At 46.3% G+C, this 19,875-nt stretch overlaps 1 protein-coding gene across 1 annotated transcript; it reads left to right on the plus strand.

Moving 5' to 3' along the window:
- The first annotated feature begins 250 nt into the window (after positions 1 to 250).
- NECAP1 (NECAP endocytosis associated 1) lies at positions 251 to 18,685 on the plus strand. The gene is made up of 8 exons (XM_013956218.2): positions 251 to 453; positions 2,456 to 2,556; positions 2,735 to 2,839; positions 3,248 to 3,329; positions 3,741 to 3,849; positions 3,932 to 4,118; positions 5,208 to 5,295; positions 5,422 to 18,685. Exons 1-8 carry the CDS (start codon positions 353 to 355, stop codon positions 5,468 to 5,470), a joined length of 822 nt encoding a protein of 273 aa, XP_013811672.1. The 5' UTR covers positions 251 to 352; the 3' UTR covers positions 5,471 to 18,685.
- Positions 18,686 to 19,875: the final 1,190 nt, after the last annotated feature.

The raw sequence follows: 19,875 nt of genomic DNA on the forward strand, positions 1-19,875 counted from the left end.
AAGGGAAGGCGCCAGGATTCGGGATGCCGCTCGACACGACTTCATCAGCCCGAATCAAATATGGCCACGCCAAACCCTGTGGAAATTGCCAGGATCCAAGATGGCGCCCTCCGTATTGCTTTGTCAGAAACGGTTCCAATATGGCCACCTCCCCTCCCCCGCCCCAGCGTTTTACTGCCAGGATCCATGATACCTTCCGCCACGCTTTTAGCGTGGCCTGATTGCAACATGGCTACGCTCGCGCTCCCTTGGCAACGTCTGCCCTCAACAAACATGGCGGTCGGAAGCGCCCCCGGTTATTAAGCTCCCCACCCGCTGCTGTCTGCTGGGGTGTTTGGGGTTCATATCTGAGATGGCGGCGACGGCTGAGTTGGAGTATGAGTCTGTTCTCTGCGTGAAGCCTGATGTCAACGTGTACCGTATCCCGCCGCGCACCTCCAACCGTGGATACAGGTAAGAGGGGCGGGAGTACAGCGGTGCCGGGGGGCCGAGGCCGGACGGTCTGTGCTTGAGCAGGGGGCTCTGCGCTCCTCTCCACCACGGCGCCGTGGGGAGCACGGCTGCGCTCCGCGGCTCCCTGGGGCGGCATCGGCTCCAGGGCCGCCCTTCAGCCCCTCTCCGTGCTGCCCAGGGGGCTGGAGGGCGGCCCTGGAGCAGGTAGGCGCCTCGCTGAGGTGGGGAGAGGTGTCATGGCTAGGGGCTGGAGTAGGTGGCAGTGCCTGTACGGCAGCGGCTCGCTTGCACTGCAGGATGCCAGCACCTCCTGATGGTGCCAAACCTGGAGTGGGAGAAGCGTTGCTGTGGGGAGGTGTGGGCTCCTTGTGCCGTCGTGGAGTGAAAAGGGGGTGCGGTGCAGTCGTGCACTGAGCTGCCATTGTTTCTTTTTGCTGTGTAACTGGGGTCTGAGCTGTGGCCTTAGACCTCTCAGTTTTGCTTTGTGGTGCCCATGACCTGCTTTGTGATGAGTTTGCAGCTTGGATCAAAGGAGAGGTGAATTTATAAAAATGATCTCTTCTTATTCCACAGATCTGTCCTTGTGTGTGCTCTGAGTCATACCATAGCTGCTTTCTCTGGTGGTAGATGTGTTTCTTCCCCACCCCAACCCCATATTGTCCCTGCAGAGCTGGTACAGCTCTGGCAGAGAGTGCTGGCTCAGGCACTCCTGCAGAATTGCTCAGTCAGCACAGTCCATTCTGTGCAAATAAACAGAGGCTTGAGAGGCAGAGGCTTGTATGCACTAATGCCTGCTGAGCTGCCTGTCCTCTCTTTGGCATTAAGTCAAGCAGGCTTTCTGAGGCCTTACGCACCTGCAATTTCACTAACTTCAGCTACAGATGACGTACTTATTTCTGATAAATCTGTATCAAGTCTGTTGTATGTTCTTTGTGCCTCAAACCAAGAGTATCCTCTCCTATGCTGCAGAGGAATGGGGATTAACTAGTTAATTTCACAGAGAACACAGGTGTAAATCACTTGCTGCATTTTTTCTAGTCAGACCTAACTTCTGCCCTCAATTATATTTGCTCTGCTCCCTGAGGCACAAGTCTGATGTGGTGTAGCAAAAGGTTGAATTTGGCCCACTGGCTCTTGGAGTGGTTGGGGTGGAAGTCAGAAGGAGTTGACTGGGAGTCTTTTTAAAAAACAAAAAACAAACAAACAAAAAAAAAAAGTTGCAGGGCCAGGAGTTAGAAGTGCCTTTAGCCAAAACCAGTGGAATGCGACTTTGTGTGCTGCTTCCGCACAGTTCCTGGAGAGATTAGTTTATGCTCTGAAACACTGATGGTGTGAGTAGTATTTGCTTTATCTTGCTGAAGTGTTGCTGCTGTCCATGCTATTCCTGGACACAAATGTTTTGTCCTGACTGTAGGATTGACCCCTCCCCCCAGCATTTTGTAGCAAAGAAGTTAATGGGCCAAATAAGGTGATGTGTATGCTTGTGTGTGTGGTGTCTTACCAAGTGTAAACAAGCTGCCTCTAGTTTCAGAGGTACTTGATACGTTTTACAACAATGGGGTAAAATAATGAAGTGGCTCTTCAGCATGCTATAATTTTTTTAGGTCTTCCTGATGCTCACTAGTTGCTTATTAGTCCCTTTTAGGTTTACTGTTCCAGCTGAGTTCTAGGGTTTCAGTTTCTCCTCTTCTGCAAGGTTATAAAGGTAAAGACAGGGAGTTGATGTTCTCTGGACTGTATCTATTTTCCTTTACCCAAGAGGAAGAAAGGCCATTCTGAGTCTCGTGTGTACACTGGTAGCAACAGAGAGGAGCTGAGACGCTCAATGAGGAGCTAACCCTACAATGGAGAGGAGCAGACTCCCACACTTTGTGGGGAGAGAGAAGTGGAATAAGGCAACTGCATGTGATTGAAGGTTTGAGAGCAGAGGCTTTAGCTGAGCTGTTTGGGCAGAAACGTAAATGTTGAGGTACTGTCAGTGAACAGTTGCTCTTCTTTTCAGGGCTTCTGACTGGAAACTGGACCATCCGGATTGGACAGGGCGACTTCGTGTGACCTCCAAAGGCAAAACTGCATACATAAAACTAGAGGATAAGGTTTCAGGTAAGGGAAGGGGTGTGGCTTGTCAACACTGTAAGTGTGATTGCTACTTATGAGCATGTGCTTCTAAGTCAACTGGGAGCTGTGCATGGCAGCCCCAACCATGTTTTAGAAAGAAAGGTTTAGAAATCTCTGTTTAGAAAGATATTGCTCTCATTAACACCTGCTTCTTTGTCTGTAGGGGAGCTTTTTGCTCAGGCTCCCGTAGACCAATACCCTGGCATTGCAGTGGAGACTGTGACAGATTCCAGCCGCTATTTTGTCATTCGGATTCAGAATGGAACTGGTGAGTCAAGGGGTCATGCGTGGCCCAAGTGCTGGGAGTGGAAGAGAGTTAATCTGCTGAAGTTGTGTGTATGCCAGGTGGACTGACATGATGTTGGGAATGCTGAAAAGGTTGGATAGTGTGCCTGGAGGGATAGGAAAGAAAGGTTAGCAGAGGAGAGTTCTCTACATTGCACAGAGTCCAGGGGCTGAAAAGGAGGATTCAGTTTTGGAGAGTGCCACATGAGATGAAGGGTGCATCCTACAGACTAGGAACAATGAACTGCTATGTGCCTGTGTTGTCCAGCTGCAGAGCTGTCAAAGGAGGTAGCAAAGAGTGGTTTAGAAGAAACAGAAGGATTTGGGAGTGAATGAACACGGGAGTACCTTTGCAAGACGTTTCCAATGACCCCTTCTGTCTCACCATTAGGACGAAGTGCTTTCATTGGCATTGGCTTCGTGGATCGGGGTGATGCATTTGACTTCAACGTCTCTTTGCAGGATCACTTCAAGTGAGTTGTACTTTTCTTGGATGCTGTTTTTCCTCTGGCCTGTGGAATGCGGTGGACAGCTGTGCATGTTCATTTAGGACAGGCTTCTCTGGGATAGTCTTGAAGCCCAGCTGTGGCTCCATCAAGGACATTCAAGTGTGCTGTCAACCACCATGCAGGCTGAGGGCCCGGTAGGGTCAGATCTATAAGTCGAAAGCTTGCAGCTTGGGTCCTGTGATGCTATAGGCGTGGTGTTGGACAGTTTTTTGGGTTTGTGTGGTCTGAGCTTTTTGCTGTGCTGTACTGGGAGCAGTGAGGTAGCCAGACTGACAAGGCAAGCTAGTCCTTTGGCAGGAGGGAGGAACCATGCATTTTTCTGAAGCCCTGTTTCCCTTTGCCACAGGGTCTTATGTCTTCCTCTTTTCCTTTTAGGTGGGTAAAGCAGGAGACTGAGATCTCCAAGGAGTCCCAGGAAGCTGACACACGTCCCAAATTAGATTTAGGGTTCAAGGAAGGGCAGACCATCAAACTGAACATTGGGGTAAGGAGTCTGGTTGCCCCAGCTTCTTTCTTTGGATTTGCCAGTTGAGATGCTTCCTCACTTGTCCCTTCTTTTTATACAGAACATGACGACTAAGAAAGGAGGGGCAGCCAAGCCCCGTGTGTCTGGATCAGGGGGCCTAAGCCTGCTCCCACCCCCACCAGGAGGCAAAATTGCAGTCCCTCCCATCCCTCCCCCTTCTTCCACAGCCATTGCCGACCATGTCACACCACCACCCATGGTGAAATCCAGTAATGTGAGCAGTGCAGGTAAACATTAGCACAGAGCAATCAGTCTGTTGGACCCTAGTAGGCACATAAAGAGGGCTGAGGCATGCTTCAGGGAACTGATGTTCAGTCTGATGTCAACAGTGCAGTTAAAAGCCCTGTGAGACATCATGTGTCCTGAGGACTTTGCTGCCTTTGACCTGAGGATCTCCGTGTTTGTTTGACAATAATACCTGGTCATTTCCCCTTGTAGGGGAGAACAGTATTTTAGCTCTTATCCTTGCAAAAGGAGAAACCAAATGACTTGGTCAAAATGATCTGTGAGGGTCAGATATACAACTTAAATGCTTAGATTTTCTGACCTTGTGTTTGTTTGATGGATGCTGACAGACCTGTATGAGGCATCCAGAAAAGCACTGCCAGGTCACTTGCTTTCCACAGGAGAATATACATCAGCCTGTAGTTGTTGTTGAGAGATACAGGAAAAGCACTTCTTGATAAGCTTACAATAGGGAGAGAGGCAGCTTTAGTATAAAGAGCACAATAGAAAGAGGTGCAAAGTATAGTGGGATTGGGCTATAAGGGGAGACAAGAGTAGAGCTGCTGAAGCTTTCTAGATGTACTAGAAGTGTGACCATGTAGAGGTGCATGGAGAAGGCAGAGACTTTAGCAGTGGTATATACGGATCTGAGTGAGAAGAAACCACAACCTTCTGATTAGGGCTGGGCTCCACTGTGTGATTTGCACTGGTAGTGATGCCTAGTTGGCAACTGTTATGATGGCTGTGCCCAATAGTGCTGGGTCTGAGCCTTATGTCTACTGGGAGGGGTAATATGTTGGTTGGTATGATAGGTAGGGACTGAACAGTTCTTGAAGATGATGCACCCCTGCAGCAGGAGCTGAAGGCTCAGTGCACATTCAGCAAAAGGAGCTGTTATAACAAACTCAGTCCTTAAAAACTCTAACCTCCCTCCTCTGGAGAGAGAGATGGAGTCTGTTTAGAGATGCTGTGCCACTGCACCTACCAGGGAGGAGAGGTTGTGTAAGGTGACAATTTAAATGCCTGTAGGGTGTTTTGTTTTGTTTTCTTCTTGATTACTTTGACAGATTTGTCTTCTTTTTCTGCCTTAGATATTCTGTTAGACTTAGGCACTCCTGTATCTGCATCCAAGGCACCAGCTACTACAGACCTTTGGGGAGACTTCAGCGCTGCATCCAGGTAAACTGTGGTGGAGGGAACAGCACACAAGAAGGGCAGAGTCTAGAAGGGCACTGGAAAAAACATGGGTTAGGAAGTCTGTAATTAGATTTGCCCCTTTGATTGTCCTTTCTTTCCTTCTTTCAGTGCCATTCCTAATCAGACTCCTCAGCAATCCAACTGGGTCCAGTTCTGAATGGTCAAAGCAGTGGAATGGAATAAACTGATGACCAAGAGGCTCCAGAAACACCAAATGGGAACAGAGGAGGCACAAACCTCTCTAATCTTCAATCAAAAACAAGTCAGGACAGTCCCTCCTTTTTAAAGTAGATCTTCACTTCAGTCAAAACGTACTAATTTTGATCCCACAGTGAAACCACTGAACCTAAAGAGAACATACTGACTCCTCGCGCGGTGGGCAAGGAGGAGAGGTAGCCTTGTCTCTTCTACCCACTTGGCTGTTACATGGTACATCCTAGCTCTTTTTCCCCATGTTTCCATACAGGGAAGGCAAGAATCCTGAGGAAGGTGGGTACAGGAGTAGGCTGGGTAGGTGCATCTGGGTTCCTTTTCCTTTAAACTTCTCTGGTTATGGCCTGTTGCTTTCTGTGGCTGCTTTCAATAGTGACTTGAGTCTATGCAGCTTGGCCTACAGTGCTGAGGGCAGCTGTGTTTAGCTGCGACTCATAAATGGAAGCTGCAAGGATATAGGTTTTGTTTATCTCTCTGCTAAGTCTCAACACAAAATCCTGTTTGATTAATTATGGTGTGTCTGTGGTGAGGAGTGAACCTCCCCGTGCTCACACTACTCTTCCTCTGTTTGGTGCGATTCTTGGTATTGCTGGATGTTCCTGTGCTCTTGTGGGAAGAGATGTGCAGGACACTAAGTAGACCTGCTGCTGCCATGGTGTTGTGGCTCCAAATGGGCATGCCATTTTAAGGCTCCTTGTTTGGCTTGTAGGTTCATTGGAGGAACTTCTCTCATTATCATTCCCCCACCACCTCCCATGCAAAGGTCTCCATGACATTGGGCTGTTTTAACTGGAAATAGTTGTTTTGTTTTTTTTTTTAAACAAAACAAAAGAAAGAGAAGCATTTTATAATTTAGTAGTTACTTATGCTAGATGACAGCCAGGTGATCCCACCTCTCAGCTTCTAATGTTCCTGCATCACTGTCCTGAGCCCTGTCTGTGTGTTTGTGCAGCAGTACCTGCTGTGACTTTGCACTGTTACAGGTATTACACAGCAGTAAGAACTATGATGGGAAAATGGGGTATTTTCTAGTGAAGGGGCAGTCCCCTCCCCCTTTCACCTTACACTCATCATTTGGGCAAGAAATGTGTAGGAGGCCCAATCCTGAGAGCTGTGGCAGCTGGGTTCTCCCACCTGGCTTCTTTCTTGTGGCTTTCCTTCTGAGGCTAACTTTCTAGAGATGTGATCTGATTGTTGTAACTCTTTTTTAACGTGTCCTGAAGGTCATCCACTTTCCTGCGTGTTTTAGGGGGTTAGAAGGTCTGAGGCAGAAGGCCCTTAGTCTCTCCTGTTCCGTTTGTGAGAGATTCTTTAGGCCCCCTTAGTCTATAAACTATCCCACCTATAGCAGCTATGGATGTGATCTGGGGTACGAGTCTGCTGATTACCTGGGCAACACTCCAGGGCAGGCTAGAAAACACAAGCCCTACCATGCTAGCTGATTAGCTAAAACACTAGCAGTGAAGAGGGTCTCAATGACCTTCCTGTAGCTGTGACCCATTTCATAGAACACTAGACTTTTGTACTTCACAGGAAAGCTTCTTATTTTGAACACTCAACCAGCAGCAACACTTTTGTGACTGGGATATACTCTGCAAGGTTTCTGTACAAGTAAATTCTGCCCCCTGGGACTAAAATTTCATGGTGAGGCTCTTAGAGAGTAGTTACCAGTATATACCAGGTCTCTGGTCCTTTCTGTCTTCTTACTACACTGAGGGTATTTTGGACACAAAGTTTCACTTAGACAATCCCTCTGGGAAACTAAGTTTTTTAAAAATAGCTCTAAAGCTGCTGCAGTTCCACTTGGATAAGTGGAGATCGGACTGTTCTTGGATGTATTTTTAGTCACTTAATCCTGATCCCCTGGTTCTCTTGGTGTTCCCCCTGCTTCTCTCCCACCCCAGTCGCTCCTAAGTCTTGCTGTACATCAGCTCCCAGCCTCCTCTGAATTTGTAATCTGCTAGCTGTCCATTTCCTTCCCTTGCATTCTTTAGGTTAAGCCATGGACTCTGCTGGCTGGCTTGTTTTTTTTGTGTATCATTGTCAGGTCATGTCATTTCAAGTACGTATCAGTTCCCCAAACCAAGGAAGTTCATAGCACCAATTAGCAACTAACCAGGAGCCTCTTATTCTGTGTTCTGTCTTAATTAGTATTCTGGAGATAATATATTATGTATTTGAAAAGCTGAAGAAGCAAAAATTAAAGATATATGTATATAAAGTATAAGATGTACTGGTGCAAAAATGGTAATTAAACAAGTAATGTTGGGGAAAAGAATGTTGCGAGTCTTCTACATTGTCAAATTGTTGTTGCTTTGGCAGCTCTGCAGACTGAAGGTTTTTTAAGTCTCCAACAAACCCCCAGTAGCCTGCCTGTCCTTCTGCAAGTGCATCATGGCCTGCAGGCTGGACAAGAGCAGCTTTAGGAGTGATGGAGGTTCAGCCTCTGCCTGGGCAAAGAAGTAGAAGCCTGGAAGAAAGAGATAAAAATGGCCTAAGGCTATTCCAAATGGTTTAAAAACAAACAAACAACTACTAAAATACCCATGGGAACAGGCTTGGCTATAGGTGTGTGTGATACTTGCTAGTTTTATCCTTGTTCTGATCAAGTGGGAGAACTTTTAGTTGCCCTGCCACTTAGCCTATCGGACATTGGTGGTTTCTACAGCCTGTGGAGATTTGTCAGAATTGATTCTTGCAACACTTGTAAGTTGGAAGCAGTCTGCTGACTGCAGAGATGAGCAAGGTGAACTGAGTGGGCTCTTTGTCAAGGAGCAGCAAGGGCAGGCTGCTCTGAAAGGGAGGGTAAGCTGGGAGCTGAGAGTCAGAGCAAGGCAGGCAGGGGCAGTGGCCTTGCTAACAAAGGAACAGTCCAACAGCACCTTAGCAGGAAGATAAAGCAGATCAGGGTGAGAACTTAGATCAGTAGAGTGAGGCATGGACCTGGCTGCATTTTAGCTCAGACAGGGATCAAAGGTGAGAACCTCAGCTTAAATACAACTCCCAGGCAAGGGAGGGGTAGGACCTTGCTGAGGAGTCTCAAAGCAAGACACCAATATTACTAAGTTGGCCTTGAGTCCAGGAAGCCAAACTCTCAGAAGATGGAGAATGTGCTCAGGGCTGTGATGTTCTTCCATCTTCAGTTTGGTTGAGTCTGCTTACAGCCATCTCTTCTTGTGCAAGTGGGGCTGTGCAGTCTTCCAGTGTCAGGACAGCAAAGCTCTGCACAAGGTTGTCTTGGAAGTATCACAGAAGTTTTGCAGTCTAGGCAAAGGTGAGAAGTCTTAGCCTTTTAAGTCAGCATTTTGAATGGGCACCAGTAAACACTGGGTTTCATAAACCCCTCTATCAAATGCATATAAATATTCTAGCATCTGTGGTAGTCTAGGAAAATAGCTCTAGTTTTCTTCAGATCTAGGAGCAAAGCTGTTATCCCCTGGGGTGAATATGGTAGATATGTGGGGTAGGTCCCAGCAGACAAAAGGTGAAGAGTCCTATCCATGAGCTGTGATGAAGCTTGACAGTGGCTTTCCAGTAGCAGTTTACAGCAGAAAGGATTGAATGATCTAAGAAAGTGTATCTCCAGAGCAAGAGGTTTTTCAGGTAAGGGGTACTTCATAGAGGTGCTGGGATGTATTGTTGCTTGTGTAATAGAGAAGCATAGAGGACTGGTATACAGTTTGAGGGAGAAAGCTTAGTCCTCTTTGGGATCTCCTTGTTCCCAGTGTCCTTCCTCACAGTGGGGCATCTTGGGCTGATAGCCTGCTGGAATGCAGCAGTTCGGCATGTCTCCTCTCCCTTTCACCTTGGCTATCACCAGGAGTAATCTTTCCCTTCCTCTTGGTCTGCAAGGGGGAGAAGTTGTCTGTGACAGTAAGTTACTGGTGAAATGACCTCACCTGTGACCAGAGCAGCTGAATCCTCCATCTCCTTCTGTGCTTTCTGTTGCAAATACTCTTTTAAACTAGCAGAAGCAGGATGCAAGCTGCTTAAGACTGCACAAGAGTACTCTCTAGATTAAGGCATAAGCCCAGGCCTTTAATATAGATCAACAGATCAAACCAAGGAATATGTCCTGAATGTTTGTTGTGTTCCACTTAATACAAAAACTGTGTTTTGGGGGCATATAGGAAGAGCTGCTCCCTGTCTGAGAGGGACGGTGGACAACTGGGAAGGAAAGCTAATACTTGTGTTGGCCAAATGGGAAATGGAACGTAGCAAATGGAAAGAGTTCTGGACACTGAAGAGAAACTTAAGTGTCAAATGAAAGATCCCAATTTTGTTTGGTCATTGGTTGTGCAGCTTCTCTTGTGACAGCTGTAGTTGGGGAGGGATGTGAGTATTGCCACCCTCCCCACCCCTCATTATTTCTGTTCTGTGTTCAGTGATTTAAAACTCCTGTCCCACAGCCGTGTGGTAACTGTTCTTACCACAGCCACACAACTTTGCAGGCGCAAGCTTACAGCTTTAACAAAACCTCAGTATTGTGTGTAGACTCCTGAAGAAATGGAGGTAAAGAGATTTCCCTAGGAGGAAATTACTCCAAATTAATTTAAAAAAAAAAGGGGAGGGGGGAACAGTCGTCTTGAGTTGGGTGTGAAGGAGTGAGTAGAATCTGCATCTGAAGTGACCCTGTTAAATCAGCATAAATCTATAAAATTCTAGGAGAGAACAAACCTGGGTGGTTAATGCATAAAAGCAGATCACTGCAGCCTGTGTAGTTCACACACACACAGTGTAATGCCTCAAGGTCTAGGATCCATTGAGCGCTCATTATATTATGTGAACAATAGATTCTTATTCTAGAGACCATTTTAGGTTTATTTTCTTCCAAGTTAATAGTTTTGTCCATGCTAATAGTCAGGGAAAACATTACAGGATACAGTAGCTATTGATGGTCAGTGCTCTTCTAGTCTGATAGCTTACTTTTGCTAGCTGCCAAAGCTGCCTCTGAGCATGGGAAGATCAGTCGGCAGCCTGTGTCTGAAGTGGTTATAGACCAGAGCTACATTTGGCCCGCTGTCACTGATGGGAGACTGCAAGGTGAACGGCTTACATCACTTATGCCTGGGGCAGGCCAGCCATGTACTCGCAATGGCCTGCTTTTCCTCCCCTTTCCCAGGTCTTTATGGGATAGCAACGCTACTGCATGATGAGATAGAGGTAGCTGGCTTTCTCAGGGGCCAGGCTTCTTAATTCTTGGAGCAGCCTGAGGAGAAACCCAGTGAGCCAGGGAACAGCCTGTAACTTCCAGCCTTTGTATTCAATTCAGCCCTCTGCTGCTGGGATGCACAGAGATGTGGTGCTCTGCTGCCCTCCCAGCCTGGTCTGCAAGCCTGGCTGGCCTGTGGAAAGCGGTGGCTGGGAGCATCTGCAACCAGGGACTAGAAATGCAGAGTCCCACCTGTGACCATGTGCTGCTATCTGCTGCTGAACCACCTTGTTCCAGGGGTTCTGGCAATCCCTGGGCTCAGCTGGGGAGGGGATATGCAGGCAAGTGTCACCTAGCTAGAAGCATCTGGAGCTGGTGCCCTTGAAGTGCTCTTCTAAAAAGAAATCACAGCTGGCACATGGCAGCAAGAGCACACTGTGTCTCAGGAACTTGGGCAAGGGCTAGACCTGGGTATGGAACAAGCCACAAAGCAGAACTGCAACATCTGGAAATGCCCCCAGGAGTGTCCCAGATAGAAGGGGAAGGAAAGGGTGTCTTGAATTTGGCACACAGCCCAGTAGACCAAAGGGGAAAGGGAGGTAGGCAAATGTAAAATACCAGAAAAGGAATTTGGTGGGTCTGGTGTAAAATTCCAGAACAGCTTTGGGTGACTGCAAAGTTTGTATAAGCCTTTTCAAACGTTTCCCTGAGTCCAATAGCAGCTCTCAACTCATGTCCATCAGCATCATGACTTGTCATTCAAATGCTTTCCTGGGTGACTTAAACTTGGCAGGGAGTCAATTTTACAGGAAGCACAATTTGAAGATTTTTTTTTCATCTCTCTTGACAATTTGGCAGTAATGGAATTAATTTCTTCCAAATGCTGAAATGCTCTGTTACCTAATGACCTCTGTGCTTTAGTGCCCTCATGCACAGAGAGGGTAGTGTAAGACTTGGAATCAAGATGCTCCAGGGCAGGCACATATCCTCTTCTGGTATGGCAGTACATGTGTATTTGAGTTGTCTTTAAAGTTTGGCCATTAGGAGCTGATTTTTCTCCTGGTCTTTTCTGAAGTGAAGGCTAAGCACTTGTCCATGAGCACTGGTTATGGTGTTAGGTGAACTGCTTCCAAAGATGTGTGGAGATGCTAAATCAATAGTGCTACTCAAACTATTGCTTTGGTTAGCTGCCAGGGACAAGGAATTTTATTCTAGTGTGTAGCAGTGCTAGGAAGATAGGAGAGGGCTGGGAGGCTGTTTCCTCTGGGAGGAAAATATGTGATATGAGGCTAGAGATATGGCAGCATGGACTGATGTCTGGCCCAGAATTAGGGGCTGCTGTCACCAATACCTAAGGCTGAAGTCAACACAATAGTAAGTGTGTAAACTGTGCTTGGAAACCACTGCTGTGTAACTACTTTTTGGGTAGAATATCTATTTCTGGAGGCTACCATGGAAATAAAGACATTTGAGGGAAGGGAGGAGAACAGGAAAAGCCTGTTCCATACAGAAATAGAGGAGGTTTTTTTAGCAGTGAACCTGCCCTGGGTAACCTGATCTAACTTCAGAATTAGCCCTGCTTTGAGCAGTGATTGAACTAGATACCTCCAGAGAATCTGTCCAAGCTGAGTTATTCTATAACTCAACTTTTGTGCTAGGCCCTCAATGCAGCAGTGAGGTTGGTCCCAGGATGGGGCTGCGGGACAGCAGTGGCTGGTGAGAAGTCTGATATGGGGATTTGATAGGTTGTGGGGGGTGCTAAGGTACGACAACAGTTCTTCTGCTCAGAAAGGGCAGAGACCACACCTGTTGTAGAAAGACCAGCGTGGTGTGCTGCTCCTTCCCAGTTTAAAATGCCAAATATGCAAGTAAACATGAACTAGAGGCAGAGTCTAAAAGAAACGGGCCATGGTGCTGTAGGCCAGTATAAGTGAACAGGGAGCACTTCACCCTTTGAGTCAATCCTGGCTGACAGCTGCAAGACCTGCAGGAACTTGGCAAGAGAGGGTCTTTTGCCCTCTGAATCGTGTTGGCTCCCATGCTGAGGGCTGGCACATGGGAGTGCTCTTTACCTTCCCTTCTTTTTCCTGCTGTGCCAACACTGAGTTCAGTGCCTTAGTGTGTTAAAACTAGGTGATGCAGGCAACTTGATAGGAACAAAAAGTCCTCTTCCCCATCTGACTGTGTTAACATCTGGGTCCTGATGGGACTCCTTCATTTGTTTGAAACCCAAAGCTACAGTGCTGAGTGCCTGGCATTAAAAATTCCCTAACATATTTCAGGGAGTAGTTGCTGAAGGCTTATAGGAACTTCCAGCTGAGGTGACTGTACTTGGTTTAATTCAGTCCTTCCCGAGTGGTTTCCAGATGGCTTTCTTCTTTTCCTACCCTGATTGCTTAGCTAGGATTGCTGTGACTTGGAGCTGCAGCAGTCTGTTCTGGAGGCAGGTGCTCTGCCTGGCCCCACTCTCTGCCTGTGGGAGAGTAACATGCCATGCAGAGGGTAGAAGGGAAAGGAAATGGAAGCTCCAAAGGGTGTGCCTGGCCTTCTGGGCTGTAGGATGCTGCTACAGTACAGGGTAAGGGTCAGCGCAGGCCACTTATAATCCTTCCGATAAATCTAACCTCGAGGGTAAAAGCAGAGTGATGGAGTCATGCAGTATCAGTGCTGATGCACGCCGTGCAGAGCTTGCGAGATTGGTGCGACTGTTCCAGTGCCCTCTGGTGGAATTGTTTAACCAATGCAGCTCACACCAAAACCTCCTTTCTCTGAGAAGGCTTTACTGCATTCCCCTAATGTGCATGAAGAGGATGTGGGAGGAAAACAGGTTGAGAACAAGTAAGAGTGGCCCTAAAGTTGCAGCATGGGTCTGGGTGACCTTACCTGATTGTGGCCTTGTTTTCTTGGTGATTATGATTGGGCTGATTTGCCTTTTTGTGCTTTTCTTTTCATACCACCACTGTCAAAAGAGAGAGATGAGGTTACTTACCTCTTGGGGCAGAGGCATACAAAGGTAAATTTAAGTCTGTTGAGTTCTGTACAATCCTTAGACAGATATTGACAATGAAATATGAAGGATTGTCTCTGTGGGAAGGTGTTATTAGCACTTCTGTGAGCTATGTGGCCATAGCTTGTTCATACAGATGCTGTGTGCTCTCTCTAAGGCCACAGACTTCACACTCCTGCCTTTGAAACAGGGCATTGGGTCTGGCAGTTCTGGACTTAGATTTGGCCCAGGTTTGGAATCAGATATAGTGCAGCTATGGCAAGCAGCTACAATATCATCTGGATCTGATCTTCAGCAATTTCTGGCCTTGAGATTTGTGGCTCAGCCCCAAAAGAGGAAGGAAGTGAAGGTGTGATGTTCCCCATAATGACATAAAACAGCTGTGGGATAATGCATATGATTGTGTCCTCTGTTGGCTTTGGTTGGATGATTGGTTAATTAGGGGAGAAAAATGTATCATTCCTCTTCTGAGAAAACAGTCCTGGGTTAACAGTTTGTGGAAAGAAGAGGATTAGGGTTTCTTGTCTGTTTGAAGGTTCTCTGGATACTGTTCTTCCTTCTCTTGTTCCAAGACTGCCTATACCTGAGGGATTTCAGGAACCTGTGATCACAGGAGACCATATGTCTTTTCCCCATTACAAAGCTGACCGAGTGTGATCTCTCTCAGCTCAGCTGGCTTTTGGGCATGCTCCATTCTGCTTGAACCCCTCAGTTCTTTCTAAAACTTGATGGGGGCAGGGGTGTGCACAAACCCTACTGGTGAGGAACTTATTTTTCTCATCTCTTCTAGTCTCCCTTCCTTCCACCATGTCCTCCATGGGACTGCAGCCATACAGTGAGGAGAGCTGTTGAACTTGGTCAAAATGCTAGAGGGTAACCCTAGGTGGTTTTGGTAAGGAGACAGTGTTCGTGCTAACTCAGGCCTGCCTATGCTGATGTGCTGCCACCTGCCAGAAATCAATGTGGTTTTCCACTGATACCAGTTTTGCTTTATCCCTCTCACTCTCTGCTCTAGCCTCCCTTTTCTTACCTTCCTTTCAGTTCTTCCCTGTTTTCCCCTTCACCCCTGAATGCTCTAATTCCCTTGTCTCTGAGCTTTCATGGCTTCATAATCCTTTTCTTCCTAGGTCTTCTAGTACCTCCTTATTTTACTCTGGTTTATTCTGTCTTCAGCAGAGTTTACTACCTTCCAGAAGAGGTCTCTTTTCCCTGCAGCTCTGGCCAGAGTTGTCAGCCATGTGCGAGGAGGACAAATGATGTTTTTCTCTCTTGTCCCAGCTGGCTGCACTGCTCCCACACTGTATCCTACAGCTGGGTGTACTGCACAGTAAGAATTGTAGTGTCTTGCCCCTCCCTGTCTTTGCATCTTAGCTATTTCCTCACAGCCTGGTAGACAGGTGGATCACTTATTGCTGCATCCATTCTCACCAACTGAATCCCTCGGGAGCACTCAAGGAACTCTTTCACTTCCTGACTGTCAGAGGCTAGATATTTGCCATCCCTTACTCACCACACAGTGCTGGGTCTTGGGGCCCCATTCCCCGTGCTTCCTTGGCATTTTATGCTCTCCTCTTGGCTAGGAGGACTCTACTTCTCCCTTAATATCTCCATGGCCAATTCTGCCTTAATCCCTAGGAGAGAAGCAAGGTGATGTGGGGAAGGGAGGGAGGACTAAGAAGGTGGGGCAGGTTCACTCCTGATGCTCTTCTCACCCTGGTGCAGGGAGGAAAGGCAAGATAACTCAAGTGACCTGGAGGAGCAGGTTAGCTCTAAGAGCAGGTGGTGGCTGGAGTGCCCTGTCAGTAGGGAGAGGAACAGATAGGATCAGGGTAAGATCAGAGCAGAGAATTTGTGAAAGGAGCAGGTGTGGACTGTGCTTGAATAAGAGCTTAGAGGTCTTGCGAGAAGGTCTTGTGCTATCAGTGCTCCGTTCAGAAACTGAGCAAAACAACTCACAATACTGAGTGTTGATAAATACAACTACATGAAAGATAATAAATGGAGAGAATGGAATTTGTCTAGAGAATTTGCTTCCCCCACCTCATTTCTGTCTTTCCGCCCTTCTTGCTCTCTGCTTTGCTTTCCAGAATGCAGTAAGCTACCTTTCCTGTGTAGGTCTATGCTCTGTGGGAGACCCCTACAACTGGCAGAACAGCTAGCCCCTGGAAGTGTGCTCATGTACCAAAGGTTGCCATACTGGCAGCATCCCCCAGCTGGCTGGGAGAACTAAAGCCTGCTCAAAAGGATGAAAGCACATCAACAGCCCCCTTTGTGCTGTTGTTTACAGAACCTCAAGCCCTGATATTAGCACCTGACTACAGCACTTGCCTCCAGGCAAACCTCGAATTGATAGATGCTTCGGACAAATAATCTAAGAATGACCATAGTGATGTTAGTGCCTAAAGACTAAAACCAGGGCAAGCATACAGCATGTTCTCCTTGAATGCTTTGTCCCCTTCCAGCCATTATTCCAGCCTCTGAATAGGAACTTACTGAGTAGGACATAGTTGCTGTGCATTCAGTAAACAGTCAGTTTGTTTCCACCTTTAAGCCAAGAAAGCTTTCAGCATGCACAACGTGCTGGAGTAAGGAGTCCATTGCCCTACTATCAGTTTTGTGAAGAACCACCTTCCTTTGTTAACTGACTCCTTTTTCCTTTTTTCAATGTCTTGTAGTTCTTGTATTAAAAGAAACAAATGTAAGTCCACACCAACCCTTTCATTGATGATTTCATAGACCTCTATTATTTCTCTTCTAAAATTTCTCTTTTCCAGATGGCAATGTCCGGTATTAATTAGCTATTCTTTATATGACAGTCCTTCTATACCTTTGTTCATCCTTGTTGTTTTTCTCTGAACCTTTTCTGTACCCTTCTTGAGATGAGAAGATTGGAGTTATGTGGGCATAACGATACAGTGCTGTAACAATATTCTCTGCTGTATTCTTTTTTCATTATTCCTGATGTTTGGTTTGCTTTTCTCTTTGCATCTGAACTGATTTTTCATGTTGGTTATAATCCAAGGTTTCCTTTATGAGTGGCAATAGTCACCTCAGAGTCCCTCATTTTATATGTGAAGTTAGGGCAGGTTTCCCTAATGTGTGTTGCTTCATTTAGATAATTATTTACATTGGACTATATCCTTTTATCATGTAGTTTCTCAGTCTCATCCTTCCGCAGTTCTTCACAGTTTGCTCTTGTCCTTACTGCCCTGAACAATTTGGTATCATTAGTAGACTTTGTCATCTCATTCCTCTTTGCCTTGTTGTTTAAGGACATATTGGCACCTGTCTTACTGCAGACCTGATAGAGCTCTATTGGTGCTTTTCATTCACTGAGAGAACTGATCATTTATTCCTACCCATCTTTCCTGTCTGCTTACTATGAAAAGATCTGTCTTCTTATCCCATGGCTCACTTTCCTTAGAAATGTTTGCTGAGGAACTGTGCTGAAAGTCTTTGGAAATCCAAATAGCTAGATTACTCTTATGAATATGCTTGTTGTCCCCTTCAAAGAACTAAAAAAGCTTTGTAAGGCAGGATTTTCCTTTATGAAAGTTATATTGACTCTTCGCAAGTAGATCATACTTATACATGTGTCCATTAATTTTATTCTTTTATTATAATTTCTGTTAATTTGCCCAATACTGATGTCACATCTTTCATTTTCTAGATCTCTCTGGATTTCTTTTTCCTTTTGGTTTATTCTTTGCCATCCTGTGATTTTCTGATTTGAAGGCAGTTTAAGGCAAAAGGCCACCCAACGCAATTAGCCATTCAGCTATTTCATCCCTGAATTTCTTGGGAACCCCTGGGACCATCCTGCCCAGACCTACTAATTCCATACCCTCTTCACAATTACTTTTATTTTGGATGGGTCCTTTGATTTATTCCCCCACAAGAGAAGGGTCTGGTTTGGGAATCTCTACACTTTCTTCTGCTGTCAGTACTGTTGCAAATAATTCGTTTAGCTCTGTTTCAACGTCCCTGTTCTCTCTGATTGCTCCTTTTATTCCCTGGTCTTCATTTGTCCTCAAAGTCTGTGAAGTCTGTGTTTCTGCTTTCAGTATGCATAGAAAAGGATTTATTACTAGTTCTGATGGCTTCTACTAGTTGTTTCTGAGGCTCTTTTTTGCCTTGCATTTTGGGGGTTTTACATTTAATGGAGGTCATGATCCTTTAGATTTTCCTCCTTTGGATGCAAGGTGAGCTTGCTGAAGAATGCATACTGATAATCCCTCTGGCTTTAGATTTTGGCCACACCAGCTTCCTTTTGCCTGATCTCAAATCTGCTAAAGAGGTGCTAGGCACTGGCTTTAGGCTGCCAATGTGATGTCCGTGTGTAATCTCCATGACACCTGTAGTAACTGAATTCCCTTAGCTGCACCTCTCAGTTCTGACAAGCTTCTCACTTTCCTGCAACTTCCTCTATAGCTGTGCTCAACTTCCTTCAAAAGGGTTTTTTTGTTTGTTTGTTTTTGAATACGTGAGGTCACAGCTTTAGGACTCAAGGCCTTCTCTTTTCTCAGTAAGTTCAATTTTAACCCAATTAGCTCAGCTTGATTTTCAAACCAACTAAGGCACTTCTCTGCTGCTGTGCGGACCTGTTTGCAAAATTTGGTGAAAACTGGCTATGAGGTGTGATAGGTGATAATTTGTTACATCAACTCGGGAAGTGATTTTACGATGAAACTAGGCACTAAGTACGGGCTATCAACTCGTGAAGTGATTTTACCATGAAACTAGGCGCTAAGTACGGGCTATCACCACAATGATTGTACTGAGCCAGCAGAGCGATATTGCATTGTGAAATGTATGCGCGCGACCTGAAGGGCACCACGCACAACGCAGAGGAAGACCCCTGCCTTCATCCCGACCCCCCCCAGCAACAGCTGGCGCAACCACAGAAGTTACAGGCATATAAGGGGACTGTGAGCGGGGGATTGCGCGCGCCGTTGGTGGAGCAGGAGACTCCCTGGCCGCCCAGCGCTGTTTTGCTTACTTGTGACTTGCTCAATTATTCTATTAAATTGGAATTTATGCAACCCGGCCCGAGTGGTTGTCAATTTGTCGTGTTTACCTATAACATGAGGTAAAACACCTGCAGATATTACCTTACTAAAACTTCACTGAGAGGTAGAAGTTGAGGGTAGTCAGGGGAGAAAGAAAGTTAGTGTCTCTGCTGCTTTCTGTTTGGGTCAGCTAGCCAATTGGTGCTTACACAGCTCCAGAACGACCACCGAAAGGCAGCAGCCTCAACCTAGGTAAGGAGGGGACTCGGCAATATTGTGCTGAGCAAACCAGAGAATCCTAAAAAGCTGGGGATTGTGAGGTAAGTGGGAGTTACTTCCAGATACCTCCCACACTTGTATCTGAGTGGGGTTGAGTTGAAAGACATATGTGAGGGAACACAGGTATTGTGGGAGGACCTGGATGTACTGCGCTGGGTGGGCAGAATGAACATGAAGGGAGGAGGGAGGAACTGCAGTGCAAGTGCTAGGAAACAAAGCTTGCAAGGCTTGTTTTTAGCAAGGTAGGATAGTGATTAGGCTTCAGTGCTGTGCAGGGAGCAGAATTAACTGTTTTGTTTTTGTTTGTTTGTTTGTTTGTTTTTTCCTATCACTGTGACCACCTGTTGGGCTCACTTCCCTTCCAACTCTTCCAACTCCCACCCCATTACTTGCCAGCAGTGCTAATCAAATTCAAAGGCATTAATTTTAACCTCAGGGATATCATCTCAGCGTTGTTGCACAGTGCCACACATTGTATCCTGTGGAGATGTAGTTCAGAGTTGAACTTTGAAAGCAAGCAACAATTCTATTAATGGCTGAGAGGGAAGAACTGAGCCATCTCCTGATGTCTGGGAGAGATGTAGTATATTCTAATAAAATCAGCAACTGAATTTACATCTAAAATGCATCAGCAGTGCTTGGAGATGTATTTCAGCAGCAAAAAAGCCTATGAGGTTACACAGTAACTTCTTCCTCTGTCTGCTGATTGTGGTTCCTCTTTTTATACCATGGTCAGTCTAAAACCCTGCCAGGAAGTAAGCTTTTCTTCTGTGAGACTGAGTCTGTTGTGACTTGGTTATGGGCCAGGCAGAGGATTACTATGAGTGAAATCTCAGCATGAAATTTCAGAGTGTAACTAGGTTTCAGCAACCACGTAGATGCACTTAGGTCCTGCAGGAGGG

Source organism: Apteryx mantelli, chromosome 1, assembly GCF_036417845.1.
Source record: "Apteryx mantelli isolate bAptMan1 chromosome 1, bAptMan1.hap1, whole genome shotgun sequence".
In the NCBI taxonomy this organism is placed as follows: domain Eukaryota; kingdom Metazoa; phylum Chordata; class Aves; order Apterygiformes; family Apterygidae; genus Apteryx; species Apteryx mantelli.

Coding starts and splice junctions, on each gene's coding strand:
- NECAP1 (XM_013956218.2), top strand. CDS start 353: ATGGCGGCGACGGCTGAGTTGGAGTATGAGTCTGTTCTCTGCGTGAAG. Junction 2,840..3,247: donor TCGGATTCAGAATGGAACTG/GTGAGTCAAGGG, acceptor TCTCACCATTAG/GACGAAGTGCTTTCATTGGC. Junction 4,119..5,207: donor CAGTAATGTGAGCAGTGCAG/GTAAACATTAGC, acceptor TTTCTGCCTTAG/ATATTCTGTTAGACTTAGGC.